The 21060-nt window shown below is 40.0% G+C and overlaps 1 protein-coding gene and 1 pseudogene across 5 annotated transcripts in view; both read right to left on the bottom strand.

The window, feature by feature from the left end:
• Positions 1-2098: 2098 nt before the first annotated feature.
• LOC116560588 lies at positions 2099-4966 on the bottom strand (annotated as a pseudogene).
• A 3680-nt stretch (positions 4967-8646) lies between these two features.
• Positions 8647-21060, bottom strand: part of PUS10 (pseudouridine synthase 10) — a 63528-nt gene continuing 51114 nt past the window's right edge. For 4 of the 5 annotated variants that reach the window (XM_032292045.1, XM_032292042.1, XM_032292043.1 and 1 more), the window contains 3 exons: positions 17082-17224; positions 11649-11748; positions 8647-9111 (listed from right to left, as the gene is read on the bottom strand). In XM_032292045.1, the coding sequence (XP_032147936.1) occupies positions 9073-9111; positions 11649-11748; positions 17082-17224 (282 nt within the window). In that variant the 3' untranslated portion in view covers positions 8647-9072. Of the gene's footprint in view, positions 9112-11648; positions 11749-16779; positions 16855-17081; positions 17225-21060 lie in introns of those variants that run through there. The other variant, XM_032292044.1, reaches the window with a different exon arrangement.

Genomic DNA, 21060 nt, shown 5'->3' with positions numbered 1-21060 from the left:
TGTTGTATGGTATCCTGCAACTTTACTAAATTTGTTTATTAGTTCTAACAGTCTTTTTGGTGGATTCTTTCAGCTTTTCTATATATAAGATCATATCACCTGCAAATAAGGACAATCTTCTTCCTTCCCAATTTGGATGCCTTTTACTTCTTTCTCTTGCCTGATTGCTCTGGCTAGGACTTCCAGTTCCAGTACTATGTTAAACAGAAATGAGAGTGGAAGTCCTTGTATTGTTCCTGATCTTAGAGGAAAAGCTTTCAGGTTTTCACTGTTGAGTATGGTGTTAGCTGTGGGCTTGTCACATATGGCCTTTACTGGTGAGGTACACTTCTCCTCCTAATTTCTTGAGAGCTTTTATCATGAAAGAATGTTGAATTTTGTCAAATGCTTTTTCTACATTGAGATGATTGTATGGTTTTTGTCCTTCATTCTGTTAATGTTGTGTATTATATTTATAGATTGGCATATGTTGAACCATCTGTGAATCCCTGACATAAATCTCACTTGGTCATGGTGCTTAATTTTTTAATGTGCTGTTGAATTAGTTTATTAGTATTTCGTTGAGAATTTTTGCATCTTGGCCAGGGACAGTGGTTCACACTTATAATCTCAGCACTTTAGGAGGTCAAAGCCTGAGGATGACTTGACCCAGAAGCTCAAGACCAGCCTGAGCAACATAATGGGACCCTGTCTATACAAATATATGTGTGTGTGTGTATATATATATATTCACATTTTTTTTTAATTAGCTGAGTATGATGATGTGCACCTGAAGTCCCTGCTACTCAGGATGTTGAGGTGGAAGGATCACCTGAGATTGAAAGGTCAAGGTTGCAGTGAACCATGATCACACCACTGCACTCCATCCTGGGTAACAGAGGGAGACCCTATCTCAAAAAAATAAATACATAAAATAAAATAATTTTTGCATCTATGATCCTCAGAAATATTGGCCTGTAGCTTTTTTTTTTTTTTTAAATATTTGCTATAGTCTGATGCCAAGTTTTCTTTTTTAATAGTGCCTTTGTCTGATTTTGGTGTCAGGGTAATGCTGGCCTTGTAAAATGAGTTTGGAAGCATTTCTTCCTCTTCAGTTTTTTGGCAGGATTTGAGAAGGACTGGTATTAGTTCTTTTTTTGAGATGGGGGTCTTGTCCTGTTGCCCAGGCTGGAGTGCAGTGGCATGATCACGGCTCACTGCAGCCTTCACTGCCTGGGGTTGAGCAGTTTTGCCAACTCAGCCATCCGAGTAGTTTGGACCATTAACATGCTTCACCACACCCAGCTAATTGTTTATTTTTTGTGGAGACAGGTTATCTGTATGTTGCCCAGGCTGATCTCGAACTCCTGGGCTTAAGCAGTTCTCCAACCTAAGCCTCTCAAAGTGCTGGGATAACAGATGTGAACCATCGTGCCTGGCCATAGTTTTTTAAATGTTCGATAGCATTGAGCAGTGAAGCTGTAGGGTTCTGGTCTTTTCTTTGATGAGAGACTTTTTTTTTTTTTTTTTGAGACAGAGTCTCTGTTGCCAGGCTGATGCCGTGACATGATCTTGACTCACTGCAACCTCTGCCTTCTGGGTTCAAGAGATTCTCCTGCCTCAGCCTCCTGAGTAGCTGGGACTACAGGCACATACCAGCATGCCCAGCTAATTTTTGTATTTTTAGTAGAGATGGAGTTTCACCATGTTGGCCAGGATGGTCTTGATCTCTTGACTTTGTGATCCGCCCGCCTCAGCCTCCCAAATTGCTGGGATTACTGATTCAATCTGGTTTTTTCTTTAAGGCTTAAAATATATTTTAACAAGTTGATGCTGCGTTGCTGCTCCATTTCTCAGAAAAACTTCAAATTTAAGGTATCAGCAACAAATCAAACATAGTACATCAATTAAAAGTGCACAGCATAACTACTACCTAAGATAGGCAAGGCTAAGAGCTACCATCTGACCTTCGGGATACAGCAACCTTGTTCCCAAGATTGTACTGTGTCTATCAAGAAAAGCTGTGTACATCAACATCATAGACCCAAAAGGGCCATTCCTGGGTTGTCCTTACCCAAGAGAAAGATTGAGGCAAGTTAACACAAGACTTTTTTTTTTAAATATACTAAAATGAAAGTCTCTAAGAGAAAATGTCTTCCTCAGGACATGAAGGGATAATATATGGGATAAAGCAGAGCTATACATACATTGTTTATGGACCTTTGTGGACATTTGCCTGAATTCTCACCTGGGAGTTAATGGAGCAGTGGGGCGAAGGTCATGAAAGGAGGTTTATTTTTTGTGGTGTATGTGGCAGTGTCTCTGGGTGGGGGGGTATATGGATAAGAAAGCAAATGAAACAGTATGGAGAAAAAAAGAACAACCGTTTCACCATGGTTCCACCAGGCCTTCAACAGTCACATTTGAGACTTTAGTAATGCACCACACAGAATCGATCAGTTAAACAATATACCACACAGAACTGGTTTGTTAAATACCACTCCTCCCTTATCCCCTTCCTCCAACATATTCCCTAGTGTAGTATAGGTAAGGTAGACCTAACTATTGGGAAGAATCTCTTAACACTTTTCCAGGGTAGAATTCTGGCTAGCCCAAAAAGGTGTCCTTTTAAAGGTTTTGAGGAACTAGACGCTGCAACTTTATTAGTATCAGCGACATATGTTTGGAGCAAATTCAGCTCCATGAGTTGCACAGTTCAACACAGGAGGAATTCCAATTGTCCCAATTCCTTTCATTGCAGCAGCTTGGCCAAAGCATTCTGTTGTTGGTAGGGTCAATTCTAAGGTACCATCTAGCATAGGTTTAAGTTCTGGAGGAGCAGGGATCCCAGCTGGCACAGGAGCAGGGGACATGGTGCCTCTGTTATGCCCAACTGGCCCATCTGTATCTCCTGCTCTCTCATATCAGAGGTTCCGTTGAGTCTTTCCTGCCCTTGCCACTGCATCACTTCTTCCCAGTACCTGCACTCATCTCATGTGGGCTCCAGTTGCCATCATTTTTGCATCTCTTGGTTGTACAGCTCTTCCATCCTCCACAGCTCTTCTTGGCACTTCATCAAATCCTGCCTCATTGGCATGACCTGGCGTTGACAAAGGCGAGCAATCTCCATCTCCATCTCCAGCTTCTCATGAGCCTTTTTGATATTGCGGGCCACTTCATCCTGCTGCTGCTTCTCCATCTCAATGGGCACCTTCCAGTGCATGGCATACTCATATTCAAAAGCCATTCTGTGCACACTGGGGTGGCTGTTCTCACTCCTTGTGAAATTGCTGGTTCTTTACAACCAGCTTCTCTGGAAGTCCTTCTTGGTCACCTAATTAGTCTATGGGCTACACAGTAACAGGATGAGGAAACGTGGTTATCAGGAAGAAGTCTTCAGTGCATCTGTCCCGAGCTTTCTGAGCAACTGGCTGCCCTGAGAAGGCCTTTCCCTGATGGCCTTTCTTGATCATCCACAATGACTACAGCCCTCTCCACCTGGCCAAAGAAAGGTCTTCTTCCAAAAGTTTGTTAGGTTTTGGACTATAAGGGATGCACTATGGCAGGCAGAGTGCGCACAGCTGCATATTGTCCAGACCCCCTTTGGCAATCTTCACTAGGGTTTGTGCTTCCAAGCACATAATGCCAAAGCCTTTATCCTTATGAAGACCTCACCTGCCTTCCCATATTTCTCTTTTGTTCGTCTTCTTTAAATTATTTCACTTTTCCTTTTTAGTTATTTAAATCCTCTTTCTGTGAAATTGCCTTCCCATATTTTTCACATCATTTCCTCATTTCCTCCTCAGTGATGTCAGAAGGAACACTACCCACAAAGAAATGGCTTCGTTAGGTGACAGGCTTCTTTCTGGCTTCCTGAAATGCTTCAGGTCGATAGTCACAGCTTCATTTTGGCTGCTGGCCTACTTCCCATGCAGGTTTCGGCAGCAGTGATGGCTGTTGCTGTTGGTGGTGGTGATGCTGATAGTATTTCCCAGGAGTATGATTATGCTCCAAGTTAAAAATTTTATCGCTGTGCATTTTTGCACCCTCAGTTTCAAACCCAACAGAGCACCTCCCAGTCCTCTCTAACTTCGATTTCTCTACCTACTGGCCTCTCCTCAGAGTAATGGTGACCCTTATTTATTATTAGTCTGTTTAGATTTTCCATTTCTTTATGATTTGTTTTTGGCATGTTGTATGCATCTGGAAATTTATCCACTTCTAGGTAATCCAATTTGTTCGCATAATAATTCTTCCTAATAGTCTCTTATGATCCTTTGTATTTCTGTGGCATCAAAAGATTGTTTTCTGCCTTCCTGACTTCTTTCCCACCTGTCTCCCTCCCTTCCTGAGTAATTCAGGACAAAAGCCATTTGCTTGTTCTGTGCAAAATGCAAGAAGATGTTACCACAGGGGGCAGTGGTAGTGGCCATGTGGAGCTGAGGAGAACATCCAAGGGCAGCCGTGAGGGGACTGTGAATAATGAGGCAGCGATTGACTGGTTATTTTTGAGGAGGACTGAGGCTAATAGGAGCCAGGTTTCTTTTTTCTTTCTCTCTTTGTGTGCGTGTGTGTGCCCAAGATTTATTTGTTCATTTCTTGCATTTGAAGTACTCTTTGATGACACCCCTTGCCATAGTCCCTAACTACTACACAACTGCAACCAGCCACTTTACAGTTTCTCCTCTCTGTCAGTTTTACAGAGGCCTGTCCATTCCCTAGTTTCTTTTCATCAACCTTAATGAGGTTGATTTGGTGTTCAGCACAAACGGGCTCCACCAATTTGAAATACATAGGCTCATCACAGTTGGATGCAAGCACACACAATACACAAAGATGGGCTTGGCACTTTTCTAAGGCTTTGGCAGCTTCGCAAATTCCACATACTAAGCCATTGTGGATGAGGGCGGTCTTCAGCACCTCCTGTAAAGTAGTATTAACATCCATTACACCTCCAGCAGCAATGCCTTCCTCGGTCAAGGCTGTGGGTTACAGGTGAAGCCGAATCTTGAATACACCTGAGACCACCTCTGCACACTCGGTGGTGGCAGGGAAAGAGCAGGAGCCAGATTTCTTATAGTCAGAGAAAAGAATTACAAATTTAGGAAGGGTGAAAACTAGGATAAAGTTGGAATTGGAAGTACTGGTATAAATTCCTATAGCTTTCAGTATCTGTAGATACAGAAATGTATAGGTTTGTGTGTATGTGTATTGGGTGTGTGTGTGTGTGTGTGTGTGCATGTATGCATTTGTGTTTATTCCCTAGCTCTGTTCCATGAGAGGGCTTGGAAGCAACAATGGCACAAAACTATCAGCACACCTACTGCCCAGATCTTGGTTTCTAAATACAATTTTCTGCTAAAAGAGATGAGATCTTACAGAAAAAACCCATTCCAGGGTTAGTGCAGAGGAAACACAAAGATGAGCAGGGAATGTCCTTTTGTTTAGAAAGTCAGAACATGCTCAAAGAATGATGGGGACATGTCAAAAGAACAGAGGAGCTAGCTTGAAGGGGCTCTTACTGGCCAAATCAACAAATTACAACTCATCAAATAAAATAAGCCACAAGTCCACATGATATAAATCAATGAATAAATTGGAGAGAAGGGAAAGCTCTATGTTTTAGGGGAATGCCAACCAAAAAATGTAAAAGGAATGATGGAGTTAGAAAATCTCTATTTGGCAATCATTTGGTACTGATTGATTCAGCTGAAAATATTCAATGGATGCTAAAACTAGTGAGTGAAAGTTGTATGATCTCTCTACAAGAAACTTATTAATTGCAAAGGGAAAAAAGAATAACTATAAAGGTGGAGAAGCCTAGGTGGATAATACCCTAATCAATTGATCAAAGCCCCAACCAGCAACTGGACAAATCAAAACTGTGTGACACCTGATAAGATGCAAGAAGAAGACAATCTCTCTTTTGTGGTGTTCTTGCCAAAAAGGTACAATCCGAATCTAATAAAAAGGAAACATCAGGCAAACCCAAATTGAGGAACAGTCTACAAAAAAACTGACCTGAAATCTTCAAAAATGTTAAAGTAATTAAAGTCAAGGAAAAACAAACTTTTAAGAGTGGTGGAGACTAAAGAGATGTAACTAAGAGCAATGTGAGCACTTGACTATGAAGGACATTGCTGGGACAACTGGCAACTGGAACAGGGTCTGTGGGTTAGATGGTTAATATCTCAGTGTTAATTCCCTGATTTTGATGACTGTGTTGTGGTTAAGTAAAAGAATGCCAGAAATTACACACTGAAGCCTTTAAGATCATGAGGCACCACTGGCCCCATGGTTCAGGGAAAAAGGTTCTTTGTACTTTTCTTGCAACCTTTCCTGTAAGTTTGGAATTATTTCAAAATTTAAAAAATCAAAATAGAATCATAAAAGTATTATTTTTCATAATAAACAAGGGTCACCTTTTAAAAGCTCAGGAAAACTGATTTCAAAGTTCATTCTCTTATGTAGACTTAAAAATAAAAGAATAGCTCCAAGAGAAAAGATCTGCTAAGTAAGATGTTTTTCTCTTACAAAATGGAAATTTAACTTCTAAATTTACTTCACATAACTTGCAAATGTAAGCAGTTATCTTACTTGGAAATTTTTCATTTTACCGACTTTGTTTTCTCTTGACTTTTCCAGGTATTCAGAGTTGATGTTTTTCCTAAAATAAACCACAGACTATATTTGGGACAAAGAGATACTAAGAAGTACAAAAGGCTTTTTCTCTAAGTGTTATGAAAAATACTTCAAATTTAAATAAAGCTTACAAAGAAATCATAAAACTAATTTTAACCCCAGAACCTAAAGTGCAATTAAAAATATATATATATATATACATATATATATATAACTAAAATATATATATATATAACTAATTTTAAATTCCTTTTATATAGGTAAAAGGGAAACTATAGTATTCTCACTACTTAATATTCCCAGTTCTGCCTAAAACAAAGACATACATTAATTTTTAACAATCATAGTCTCAAAATTCTATAAACATTTGGAAGAAGTATTTACAACTAATGCTTACTCTTTGCTTGAAATTTTGTATAATCTCAGGAATAGAAATTTAAGAAATAGAAGTCTTCTCATTTCACTTTGCTAAGAACGTTCTTGATTCTTACATATTGCAGGTCCACTGGATTCAAAGCTAAGCCAAAAATACCAAACAAAAGACTGCCTCCTAAATTATGTAAATCTCTTTGTAGCAAACTTTTCCCAGAAACAGAAACATCCATACAGAAATTCTTACCTTTTTATCAAAAGTTTATTTGTTATCCTTTTCTCATTTTCTGGCATTGAAAATAGTGAAAAAATTATTTGCTGTTATTTGCATATCAAACACATGGTTTCAACGTGGTAGGCTGACTCGTTTGTGTCCATTAAAACCATTTTCCTCATATCTAAAGTGGATCTTGATATCTGTGATTTATGTTTAATATAGAGACGGGAAATAGTGAGTAATCTAATATTAGTCAAGTCTCATGTATTCTTAAAAAAAGCTCAAATAGTTGAATTAGGGTGATGAAATTATACTCAAATCTGAAATTGTAATGAGGCTCCTTTCTGAAACTTAATGACCCATTCGTTTTCTTTAGGTTTAGTTTATTTAATGTTTTTCCTCTTCATAATACCAACTGAGGTTTAACTCAATAACAAATGGTAACTATATAAGATTGTGCAAAATAGTCTTGAGCTATTTTTTGGTAAGCTCTTTGATTTGGTATCTACATTCCAAAAGTCAATTCTCATTATTACATGGATTTAATTGGCATTCATAGCTGCCCCCTTTACACAAACAGGTGCTCAATGATAGGGCTTATTAGAAAGACACTAGAGACCAGGTTGGGCACGGTGGCTCACACCTGTAACACCAGCACTTTGGGAGGTCGAGGCGGGCAGATCACCTGAGGTTGAGAGTTCGAGACCAGCCTGACCAACATAGAGAAACCCTGTCTCTACTAAAAAATACAAAATTAGCCAGGCATGGTGGCGCATGTTTGTAATCCCAGCTATTCGGAGGCTGAGGCAGGAGAATCACTTGAACCGGGAGACGGAGGTTGCAGTGAGCCAAGATCGTGTCATTACACTACAGCCTGGGCAACAAGAGCAAAACTCTATTTTAAAAAAAAAGACCCTAGAGACCAAGAAACTTCCGTTCTAGTCCTAGATATGGAAGTAGTTAACAATTTTGGACAAGTCATTTAACTTCTAGTCTTTGGTTTCCATACTTATAAAATGGAGACGATATCCTATCTACTTTAATAAAGTATTATTAAAATGTTTATAATTGGATAATATATTGAAGCATTCTGAAATAATATCAGTTTTTCTTTGTCTAGCACTCTCAATTTTTCAAATTCTTTGCCCTGGGATTGGCGTTATTCAAGGCACTTGTTTCTCCTTATTTAAAAGATTTATGAAATGCTCCTACCATGGCATGCCTGTTCCTACGGTTTCCCTTTCCCACCACAGGAAAAATGTAGTGACAATTTCAGATTGTCAAAAGAGTAACTGTTGAGGTCATTAAGATTTGTGACAAATCACAGCCAAAAGTACTTCATTGGTAATAGCTTGTTTGAGGTTTCCAGGGAAAAATAATAATGTCAGATTTGCATTTGCTATCTTAGAATATTATAGGATATTATGCTGTATAAATCTAGATATAACTTTTATTCAGATAATTTTTAAAAAATAGGACATGATTTTAAAGGTGGTATGTCTCTTGTGGAGGGAAATCTTTCTGAAATTACAGCTTCTTAGGTTAACAGAGAATGTGTCCTGTTTGCGTACCTCTCTAAATGAAAGAATTAAGGAGAATTATTTCATTATTTATAGTTTGGTTTGTGGGGGTGAGAGAGGGAATGAGAAAAATCCTAAGACATCCTTGGAACAATTTAACACAAAATATACACATATTTAGATCCTGAGATGTTACAACAAATTAAAAAATATATAGATCAACATGATCCAAATGGTTTCCAAGACACCGTTATGGTAGGTAACAGCCATTTTATGGCGTGTGCTCCATGGATGTCCACATCATGCCAGGAAAACCCTACTCCTTGTCTCCAAATTTGAAAGTTAGTCATCCAGAGCAGGTGGCCAGTCAACATCTACAGACTAGAAGGGAAAAAAGAAGTCATTAAAACAGATATTACTGTTGCGGTAAACATTTGCTGGTAATGCTGTATAAATAGTTTTCATATAATGCAACCAAAGAAGTAGCATTTGAAGAAAAAAGCTATTGAATACCATAAATTAACACTCTCAAGTCTGTTCTAGGGATTCTTGGGCCTGAGGTCTTCTGAATTAATTGAGTAGCCAGTATTTGGCTACTCAGTTGGTTATTAACTTTTTGACTGATAAGAGAATACATTTAAATTTTTTAAATGGTATTTATGGGGCCACGTTTGGTGGCTCATACCTTTAATCCCAGCACTTTGGGAGGCTGAGGTGGGCAGATCACTCAAGGTCAGGAGTTTGAACCAGCCTTGCCAACATGGTAAAACCCCGTTTCCACTAAAAATATAAAATTTAGCCGAGCATGGTGGCACACGCCTGTAGTCCCAGCTGCTCAGGAGGCTGAGGCAGGAGAATAGCTTGAACCCAGGAGGCACAGGTTGCAATAGGCCAAGATGGCACCACTGCACTCCTGAGACTCCATCTCAAAAAAAAGCTGGGGGCGTATTTATGGGTACAAGCAGCAAACAAATGCAAGTGGCTACACCAATTTTCCCTCAAAAGTCTTAGAAACTTTTATTCTTCTGCTCATTTTCATTCTCTCATCTTGCATTTAACAAACACTTAAGTAGTCTATAAGCCTATATAGTCTTGTTTGTAACATGGCAAATAAATGTGAAATAAATGATTATGAAAGATGACCTGGAACTAGAAAAGGATTAAAGATCTTTGTGCTTTATTTCTGTAGAATTTCTGTTTCTTTTTTTTTTTTTTTTTTTTTTTTTTTTGAGACGGAGTTTCGCTCTTGTTACCCAGGCTGGAGTGCAATGGCGCGATCTCGGCTCACCGCAACCTCCGCCTCCTGGGTTCAGGCAATTCTCCTGTCTCAGCCTCCTGAGTAGCTGGGATTACAGGCACGCGCCACCATGCCCAGCTAATTTTTTGTATTTTTAGTAGAGACGGGGTTTCACCATGTTGACCAGGATGGTCTCGATCTCTTGACCTCGTGATCCACCCGCCTCGGCCTCCCAAAGTGCTGGGATTACAGGCTTGAGCCACCGCGCCCGGCGAATTTCTGTTTCTTTAAAATCCAGTTCAACTACCTCTACTTACCTTTATTTTGTTCTTCTAGAATGAAACCTTGACCTTTGAGTCAGAATTACAGTAAGCAGACTATTTTGTCTCCACATAAACACATACCAGGTCTACCAAAGGCTAGGGGATCTACTTTAAGAGAAAGTTAAAAAAAAATAACACATTGTATCTGTGGTTTTTATTGACATTTAAAGTTTAAAAGATGAAATTGTTTACTGAAAATGTTTTCATTAATCCATGAGTCACTTCATGTACTGGCTTTAAAAATTTTTTATTAGAAAAGCTTAAATAGCTATTTTTGTGCGTGTCTTTTACAAATCTCAAGAAGACATTTTGATTCTGTTTCAGAAAACAGCCACATACCAAACACCCAAATGTAAATTAATGAGTGGTTTCTCAAGCTGAAAATAAAACATAACTGATCACAATTGTGTGTGTGTGTCTGTGTGTGTGTGTAGGGGTGGCACATTGTAGTGCTTACAAATCTCCACAGGTGACTCCAATGGGCAGTCAGGGTTGAGAAACACTGGCCTGTGAGTCTCTGACACTCCTTACTGTTCTGAGAATTAAGGTCAAAAAAGATGAATGCAAGCCTGGGCAACACGGTGAGACCCTATCTATACCAAAAAAAAAAAAAAGCCAGGCATCATGGCTCACATCTGTGGTCCCAGTTACTCAGGAGACTGAGACAGGAGGATCACTTGAGCCCAGGAGGTCAGGGTTGCAGTGAGCCGTGATTGCACCACTGCACTCCAGCCTGGATGACAAAGCAAGACCCTGTCTCAAAGAAAAAAGGCCGGACGTGGTGGCCCACACCTGTAATCCCAGCACTTCAGGAGGCTGGGGTGGGTGGATCATAGAACCATTCTTACAGTTACTTTAGAATTTAACCTTGTTTCAATTCAGACTATAAGAGCAGAGAACTTGGACCACATCACAGGGGTCCTTATAGAATTCCTTTTATGAATAACCATAGGCTCACCTCACTTTCTACCCTTGTGAATAAATGTACCTGAGTAGGCTGCTTTAAAGTCTTTGTAAAACACAACAGGTATGGGAATGAATTCTCTAGAGCCCAAAGGATATATGGAGAACACTTACAACTTTATTTTCTTGCTTGGTTTAAGCATTTATAGATCTGACACTACATGTAAAGCACAGTTAGTAAATTAGCTATATATTTGCAAGTAACATAAATGAGACCTCGCACTTAGAAAAAAAAATTCCGAAGACAGTCCCTCCTTTCAATACAATGTTTCCGTGAGATGTTCACCATTCTCAAATACCTATGGAGGTGAGTAGTAGTAAATGGCTTAATGCCAAAGAGCGTAACTTTGGCTGAATTCAATTTGCCAATGTGCATTCCACAATAAAAGGCTTACCTCAACATCCAGCTCCAGAATGTCTGCAGTCACATTCATCAAGGACCCAATGTTTGGCTTGGTTCTCCCAAAGTCTCCATGTACAAATTCTTTAATGTAGCTGGGGTTTGTTTAAGGAAAAAATGAAGATGGCATGCTGTATCAACTATCTGGTAAGATTTGACAGGCAAAAATAATAATAAAACTAGAAATGTTATATAAGAGAGGTTACTTCTGAGCTCTGACTTGTGTGTCTTAAGAACTAACGTTTGGCCGGGCGCGGTGGCTCAAGCCTGTAATCCCAGCACTTTGGGAGGCCGAGGCGGGTGGATCACGAGGTCAAGAGATCAAGACCATCCTGGTCAACATGGTGAAACCCCGTCTCTGCTAAAACTACAAAAAATTAGCTGGGCATGGTGGCGCGTGCCTGTAATCCCAGCTACTCAGGAGGTTGAGGCAGGAGAATTGCCTGAACCCAGGAGGCGGAGGTTGCGGTGAGCCGAGATCGCGCCATTGCACTCCAGCCTGGGTAACAAGAGCGAAACTCCGTCTCAAAAAAAAAAAAAGAAAAGAAAAAAAAAAAAAAAAAAGAACTAACGTTTGGCAAGCTGGTTCCTAGTAGCCTGGCAGCCAACATCAGAACTGGGAAATGTGTTTACATCAAACTTACCAAAACCATTACTTTCTTTTTTCTTTATAGCTCATCGCCAAGTTTAAAGGTGTGGATGTGGATATTAAAAATTAACCGTAGCTCGAGAGATCCAAGATGGCTGATCACTAGCAGCTTGGGATTGTAGCTCCCACTGAAAGCGCAAAGAACAAGAGGATGCCACACTTGCAGATCAATTTTTGTTGCTCACGCACCAGGAGATTCCCAGCGGAGGAGCCGACAGCTCGCCAGCACAACTCTTGAGGCTGGTGAGACGGTTTTGCCGCTGCCTTGGTGCGGTGGTTCTCGGTGCAGAGTCAGAAAAGCACCATCAATCTTAAAGCCGCTGTTTTGGCCGGTGCAGGGGGTTGCTCAGATTTTAGCGCCAGGAATCAACAAGTTGGACGTCCATTCAGAAACCCAACTATAAAGACGGTAATTATAAGGACCACAGATGGATAAATCTATAACGAAGGGAAGAAACCAGCCTAAAAAGGCTGAGAATACCCAAAATCAAAACGCCTCTCCCTCTACAGGGGATCACAGTTCCTCATCAGCAATGGAACAAGGCCTGATGGAGAAAGACTGTGTTCCATTAGCAGAAGCTGGCTTTAAAACGTGGATGATAAGAAACTTCTGGGAATTAAAAGAGCTTGTTCTAACCCAATGCAAAGAAACTAAGAACTTTGAAAAAAGGTTTGATGAAATGTTAACAATAACACACAATTTAGAGAGGAATATAAGTGAATTAATGGAGCTGAAAAACACAACACGAGAACTTCGAGAACTATGCACAAGTTTTAGCAGCCGAATTGATCAAGCAGAAGAAAAGATATCAGAGGTCGAAGACCAACTTAAAGAAATAAAACAAAAATACAAGATTAGAGAAAAAAGTATAAAAAAGAACGAGCAAAGTCTCCAAGAAATATGGGACTATGTGAAAAGACCTAATCTACATTTGATAGGTGTACCTGAATGTGACAAAGAGAATCTATCCAAGCTGGAAAATACGCTTCAGGATATTATTCAGGAAAACTTTCCCAACCTAGCAAGGCAGGACAATATTCAACTCCAAGTTATACAGAGAACACCACAAAGATATTCCTCAAGAAGACCAACCTCAAGGCACATAATCGCCAGATTCACCAGGGTTGAAATGAAAGAGAAAATACTGAGGGCAGCCAGAGAGAAAGGTCAGGTTACCCATAAAGGGAAGCCTATCAGACTCACAGCAGATCTCTCAGCAGAAACCCTACAAGACAGAAGAGAGTGGGGGCCAATATTCAACATCCTTAAAGAAAAGAACTTTCAACCCAGAATTTTACATCCAGCCAAACTAAGCTTCATAAGCGAAGGAAAAATAAAATCTTTTGTGAACAAGCAAGCACTCAGATTTCATCACCACCAGGCCTGCTTTACAAGAGCTTCTGAAAGAATCACTACAAATAGGAACAACCAGTATCAGCCTTTCTAAAAAATACCAAAAAATAAAGAACATCAACATAATTAGGAACTTGCATCAACTAATGGGCAAAACAGCCAGCTAACATTAAATGACAGTATCAAACTCACATATATTGTTATTAATTCTAAATTTAAACCGACTAAATCCCCCAATCCAAAGACACAGACAGGCAAAAAAAGCCAAGACCCATTGGTACGCTACATCCAGATCCATCTCACATGCAAGGATACACAAAGACTCAAAACAAAGGGATGGAGAAAAATTTACCAACGAAATGGAGAGCAGAAATAAATAAATAGAAAGCAGGAGTTGCAATTTTTGCTGATAAAATAGACTTTAAAGCAACAAAGATCAAAAGAAGCAAAGAAGGATATTACATAATAAAAGGATCAATGTAACAAGAAGAGCTAAAGATCCTAAATATATACGCACCCAATACAGAAATACCCAGATATATAAGACTTATAAAGAGACTTGGACTCCCACACAATAATAGTGGGAGAATTCAACATCAATATTAGACAGATCAGTGAGACAGAAAGTTAACAACGATATCCAGGACTTGAACTCAGATCCGGAATAAGTAGACTTAATTAACGTTTATAGAACTCTCCACTTTAAATACACAAAGTATACACTCTTATCAGTACCACATCACACCTATTTATAGGTTTAAATGAAATATTGGTTGGCTGCTTGTTAATTATTTTCTTCCCTCTTTTTTTTATGTCTCTATTAGTAAAAAAAAAAATTAACGTAGCTCAATGCTTTTATTAAAAAACAACTTTGCCACAATTTCTGTGTTATCATCTTGTTAATCCTATTTTTTAATAATGGCAACTGGCACCTCCCAGATGGTAGGTTTCCACAGAGTCACACACAGAGTGACCTCAGTGATGGCTTTCCTTGTAATATGACCCAGCAGCAATAGGATGGAAGGAATAATGAGACTATTAGTGTAGTCTTAATGATGGCTCTTCAGAAGGATTATCAAAAGACCTACCGTCTAGTTTGCTAACATGGTTAGCAAAAGAACTAAGTTAATTCTCTCTCTCTTTTTAAGGGGCAACTTTTTATTTCTTTCATAGGTCTTCAAATTTTGAAATCAATAACTAATTCTAGAATTTGTTTTTAAGATTAACATTCCTTACACACGACTATACTGCAGCTTTGACAATACTTATCTAAAAGATTTGTTTTGGCCAGCATTCAGTAAAAATGCAGCATTATGTTCTCTTCTGCAAACCAGCATTTAGTAGAAAATAATGGAACCTGAATAGAAAAGTAAATGTTTCCAGATGATGACAAATCTATATTATAAAATGCTGATATTATATCCTCTTTTCTGAACGTTTTACTCACTCTACCTTTGCCAAATATTTTGACTCAAACATAAGACATATAATTACCTCGTAAATGTCTTTTTTGCTAAACTCATAACTACCCAACAAGCGTTATTCTTGTTCTCTCATTTTCTTTTCTTTTTTTTTTTTTTTTTTTTTGAGACGGAGTTTTGCTCTTGTTACCCAGGCTGGAGTGCAATGGCGCGATCTCGGCTCACCGCAACCTCCACCTCCTGGGTTCAGGCAATTCTCCTGCCTCAGCCTCCTGAGCAGCTGGGATTACAGGCACGTGCCACCATGCCCAGCTAATTTTTTGTATTTTTAGTAGAGACGGGGTTTCACCATGTTGACCAGGATGGTCTTAATCTCTTGACCTCGTGATCCACCCGCCTCGGCCTCCCAAAGTGCTGGGATTACAGGCGTGAGCCACTGCGCCTGGCTCTCTCATTTTCTTTAAAGAATGCTCCCTCTGTGTAGCAGTGATGAGGAGAAAAAACCAAATAGCCCCAGAATGACCAGTTAAAATGTCCAGAGACGTTCTTATTCATAACTAGAGGGACAAGGTTTAAGTCAAATGAGCTAGCTCAGTGCACCTGTCAATGTGAATATACAAGGTATATACAAAGTAAATTTAGTAAGTGAAAAATTCATATACTTTAGTATATAACCATGTGGCATCTAAAGCTCTAACTAACAGTCTTTCTTGATTAACACCTTAAGTACATGTACATGGCTGGTTCTAAAAATGTTTTAATAGGATTGAAAAGACATCAAATTCTACAAAAGACATTTCTCTTTGGCCCACCAAAACTAAAGGCCAGAATTAGGTAAGAAGATTTTTAAAAATATATACATGATTTGAATTTCCATCCATAATACGCAAATATGCTCCAAACAACAAAGATACAAACATCTGTCCACTGGAGTCTAAATTGATCCTCCTTTGATCCAAATTACAAAATTTAGAAGATTTTAAAAGTAGATAACCTATACTTGGCTTAGCTGAGTAAATCCAGGTCCTGAGGTGGGGCAGAGAAATAAGTGAACACAGGCTGGTGGGGAAAGACAGGCAGACTAGTTACAGCAATATAGGAAGAATGGTATTTGGTGATTAAAACTTGCTTTTTTCCCCATATATATATAGTGTGTCTGTGTGTGTGTGTACATATATATATACACACACACAATAGTACATCATTAGTTCTATACCAGTTAGAAGGTATTTGTCACTTCATGCTATTGGATCACAGAATAATATAAATCCAAGAAACAAAAACTAGGAAGACCTTTGAAAAGTAAACTAAAGCTAAGCTTACTGGAGCTCCCTGATATATTTTAATCAGCAACTCAGTTCTGATACAAAAATCATACATCAGGTTAGATTATGAACAAATTATCAGCCTTAGACTACAGATATTTTAACTCTGAATCTCAACCTTTCTGTAATACAGTCAAAGCTCTCTGCAGTCTGAAAATGGAGCTAACTAATGATATGACATCTGAAACGTTTTATTTTTGTCTTCTTCCCAAGGCCTGTAAAGAAACGAATATTCCCTGCTGTACTGGACCACTGGCAAAGAAAAAGATCATGATGTAAAGTAGTGCTATTCCCAACTACCACCTGTGTTTAATCACCTAAGGAAAATACATGAAATGTTGAAAAGACTCAAATATTCTCATGAATACGTGACTTGCAAAAAATGTCAAGACAGCAAGTGAATCCATCAGAAGTATTTTCTGAGTACTGTGCGCTCTGCACTGGGTAAGGCACTGTAATTACAGGAAGCAAACTTTAAAGTTGACATTGAATGGACTGCTACCTCAAGGTTTGGAATCATTTTGAAAAACAAATTTAGTGGAGAAAAAAACACATCCAACAAACAAACAAACAATCCTTTCCCGAATTCCTCCCAGACCAAGCTGACCCCGTTTTCTAGGGCAGCATGGCCTTTTCCAACAGGGTTCCGGTTCCACGGCGGCCGCAGGCGGAAGGATACGTGCCGGCCTGAGTTTTCAGATAGAGGCGGAAGTGGTGCTCATCCACATAGTGCGACTCCATGGAGTGAATGACGCGAGCTCGCACTGCCAGGGGCCTTCGGTGAAGAACGCGCAAAGGTGTTTTCTGGTCGATCTTTAAGTCCTAGGGGAGAATATGACACACAGTCCCAGAGTCAGAGCTTTGCCACCAGTGAAGCCTGTCTTAGCCCTTCCCTCGCCATCCAAAGCTCAGCACAGATGTTTCTTTTGGAGGACTCCATCTATCACGGGGTGGACACTAATGGTAAAATGAATTGTACCCCCCTCGCTTCAAACTCTGTGGGACTTCTCATAACCCAGTCTATCATTACTCGCTGTCTGGGCCCCAGTAACCTCGCCATTTGAAGTAAATAGGTCTCTTTTACTCTCATATTTAACAAGTTGGTGAAGGCCCTGGAGTTCTGGCCTGCCCTTTAGGTCCATCGGGGTCCTCTAAAGGACAAGGCCCTTACCTTTGTTTTCTTTTTTTGAGACGGAGTTTTGCTCTTGTTACCCAGGCTGGAGTGCAATGGCGCGATCTCGGCTCACCGCAACCTCCGTCTCCTGGGTCCAGGCAATTCTCCTGCCTCAGCCTCCTGAGTAGCTGGGATTACAGGCACGTGCCACCATGCCCAGCTAATTTTTTGTATTTTTAGTAGAGACGGGGTTTCACCATGTTGACCAGGATGGTCTCGATCTCTTGACCTCGTGATCCACCCGCCTCGGCCTCCCAAAGTGCTGGGATTACAGGCTTGAGCCACCGCGCCCGGCCCCTTTACCTTTGTTTTCCAACCCAACAGAGCGACCCAAGAGTGGGGATTTCAGGCTGGGGTGAGAAATGGCTGGTTGCAAAAGAGGGAGCATCAGCATCACTTGGGTATATGGCGGTTTGCGTTTGTTTGAAACAAGGTCTCGCTGTCACCCAGGCTTGAGTGCAGGGGTGCAATCTCGGCTCACTGCAACCTCCGCCTCCCGGGTTAAAGCAATTCTCCTGCCTCAGCCTCCCAAGTAGCTGGGATTACAGGAACACGACACCATGCCCGGATAAATTTTTTTTTTTTTTTTTGGTAGAGGCGTGGTTTCACAACATTGGCCAGGCTGATCTCCAACTCCTGACCTGAGGTGATCTGCCAGCCTCAGCATCCCAAAGTGCTGGGATTACAGGCGTGAGTCACCGCGCCTGCCGAGTTTGCATGTTTTGAGGAGAACCACATACCTGAAAGACTGCATGTCTTTTTACATTTCAGATATTTTAGGGACACAGCCTTGTTTTTCTCACGAATTGTTCAAGTTAGAGATTTTCTTTTATGTCACAAGATAAAAATTAAGAAATAGACATTAATGCTGTAAAAGGTCAATTAATTACAAGTTTTAAAAATAAATGTTGGGCATAACCAGAAATTTGGGTTCATAAGAACTGAATCCTCTGCAATTTCTTGTTGGAACAACTCTTCCTAATTTCCATGGTTCTTGAGTGCAGGAAAGCCTGCTAAGGCAAGAAAGATCTGGGTCTGGTCTCTCCTCTATCAAGTTCTCCACTAAGAAAAACAGAGCAAGTTCTGACAAAGACCACATTTGAAAGGGTATGACTGCTTTTATCAGAGTGGTGAGTCAATGGCTCCTCCTAATTGTGGTTTTCATCCTTCTTTTATTTTGTTATAGAAATACTTTGTCCTGATGAGATAAGCTGTTTCCATAAAATCTGATTTTTCTCTGGTCAAAGAGACAATTAAAAAAATACATAGGCCAGGCGCGGTGGCTCACGCCTGTAATCCCAGCACTTTGGGAGGCCGAGGCGGGTGGATCACGAGGTCAAGAGATCGAGACCATCCTGGTCAACATGTGAAACCCCGTCTCTACTAAAAATACAAAACATTAGCTGGGTATGGTGGCGCGTGCCTGTAGTCCCGGCTACTCGGGAGGCTGAGGCAGGAGAATTGCCTGAACCCAGGAGGCGGAGGTTGCGGTGAGCCGAGATCGCGCCATTGCACTCCAGCCTGGGTAACGAGCGAGACACTCTCTCACAAAATATATATATATATATATATATATATATATATATATATATACACACACACATAAATAAAGGACAAGGCTGTACTGTGCAGGAATCTATAGATATGGCTTCCACTTTAGAGAAACAGTGGGCCTTTAAATTAACAACTATCTATGGAGTTCTCCTCTCCCCTGCTTCCTTTACTTTTAGACTAACTTCCAGTATTTTGACCATGAGCCAGTCAGTTCAACAGAAATACCATGAGCTTCATGTCTTTTTTGGTCTGTTTGTCTTCATTTGACAAAAGGAAACCACTTCATTTATTCTAACATTGCACTCTGCTGCTCCCATACTGCTGAGCTTTCAGAAGCGTGCGCGCGCACACACACACACACACACGCACACACACAAATATAATCTTTTTTTAAAATTATTTTTAAGAAATAAGTTGCTCCTAAAGAGGGGATAAGTAGTAAATTTGAAGTGACTTTTTCTCAGAATGGGGAAGTAAGTCAGTTTTTATAATTTTTATGCCAACTGGAATATTTGAAGACTAAAATCATTATTTGAAATTAACTAGTTGTATCAGTCTACTTGGGCTATCGACCGTTAAAATAGGCTGTACGTATAAAAATCATCTTTCAGCCCAGGCTGGAGTGCAATGGCGCAATGATGGCTCAGTGGCCTCCACCTCCTGGGCTCAAGCAGTCCTCCTGCCTTGGCTTCCCAAAGTGTTGGGATTACAGGCATGAGTCACTGCACCTGTCCTCAGCATTATTTCTGAATTATCTCTATGGCTACCCCCAAACTATGAACCTATTTTTTAACCCCCGAACTAAGAACATATTTTTTTAATGAGTTTATTTTTCCCACAGCATTCTCAATAACTCATACAACCCATGTGAAGGCATAGAGAAATTCAGAAATTCATTTTGCAATCTTAAAGATAACTGTCTATGTTATAACTACCATCCTAAGAACCTTACATAGTACAGCCAAAAGCCAAAGGGCCTTAGCTATAGAATCACAGAACCTGAAAACTGCAGAGGACATTGGAGATGATCTAGTCCATCCCCTCATTTTATAAATGACCTTCTTTAAGCCGGTGATTGATTTGTATGTTTTCACCAAAATACTCATACTATAAACATTATTCTGTACTTTGCTTTTTTTTTCATCTGTACTTTGCTTTTTTTTTCATGTCATAGGTACTCCTATGAGTTATAGATACAGACATATATCTTTTTTTCCAGCAGTTTTAGATACATACTAATATATAAATTAAATAGGGTCATATGCTGGGTTTTATTTTTGCTTTTGTTTTGAGACAGAGTCTCATTCTGTCCCCCAGGCTGGAGTGCAATGGCGCAATCTCAGCTCACTGCAACCTCTGACCCCTGGGTTCAAAAGATTCTCATGCCCCATCCTCCCAAGTAGCTGGGACTACAGGCATGCACCACCATGCCTGGCTAATTTTTTGTATTTTCAGTAGAGATGGGGTTTCACCACGTTGGCCAGGCTGGTCTCAAACTCCTAGCCTCAAGCAATCCACCCACTTCAGCCTCCTAAAGTGCTGGGATTACTGTAAGCCACCATGCCCAGGCTGATTTTGTTTTTTTTAATAGCTGTATGATATCCCGATGTACTCTGCTATTTCCTTATTGAGGGACATTGATTTTGTTTCCAGTTTTTTTTGTTGTTGATTTTGCCACTTAAAGCCATTAAACATCGTGTACATATTCTTATGCACTGGAGTTTTATTTCTACAGTACAGATCAGTATATTCTAAATTTTTGCAGTCATTGCCATGTTGTTTTTGGAAAAGAGTGAAACACTACATTTCTACTGGGAACTCTCCTCCACTCCAACCCACTGATAGGTATTATTAATCTAAGGGGAACAAAGTGATGTCTTATTGTTACATCAATCTGGAGGTGGAACCTTTTCAAATGATTCTTGGTCAC

This window comes from Sapajus apella, unplaced genomic scaffold (genome assembly GCF_009761245.1).
Source record: "Sapajus apella isolate SASKATOON/1434 unplaced genomic scaffold, GSC_monkey_1.0 scaffold26, whole genome shotgun sequence".
NCBI lineage: Eukaryota > Metazoa > Chordata > Mammalia > Primates > Cebidae > Sapajus > Sapajus apella.
The sequence above is the reverse complement of the archived record's forward strand: the minus strand, read 5'-3'. Positions and strand labels throughout refer to the sequence as shown.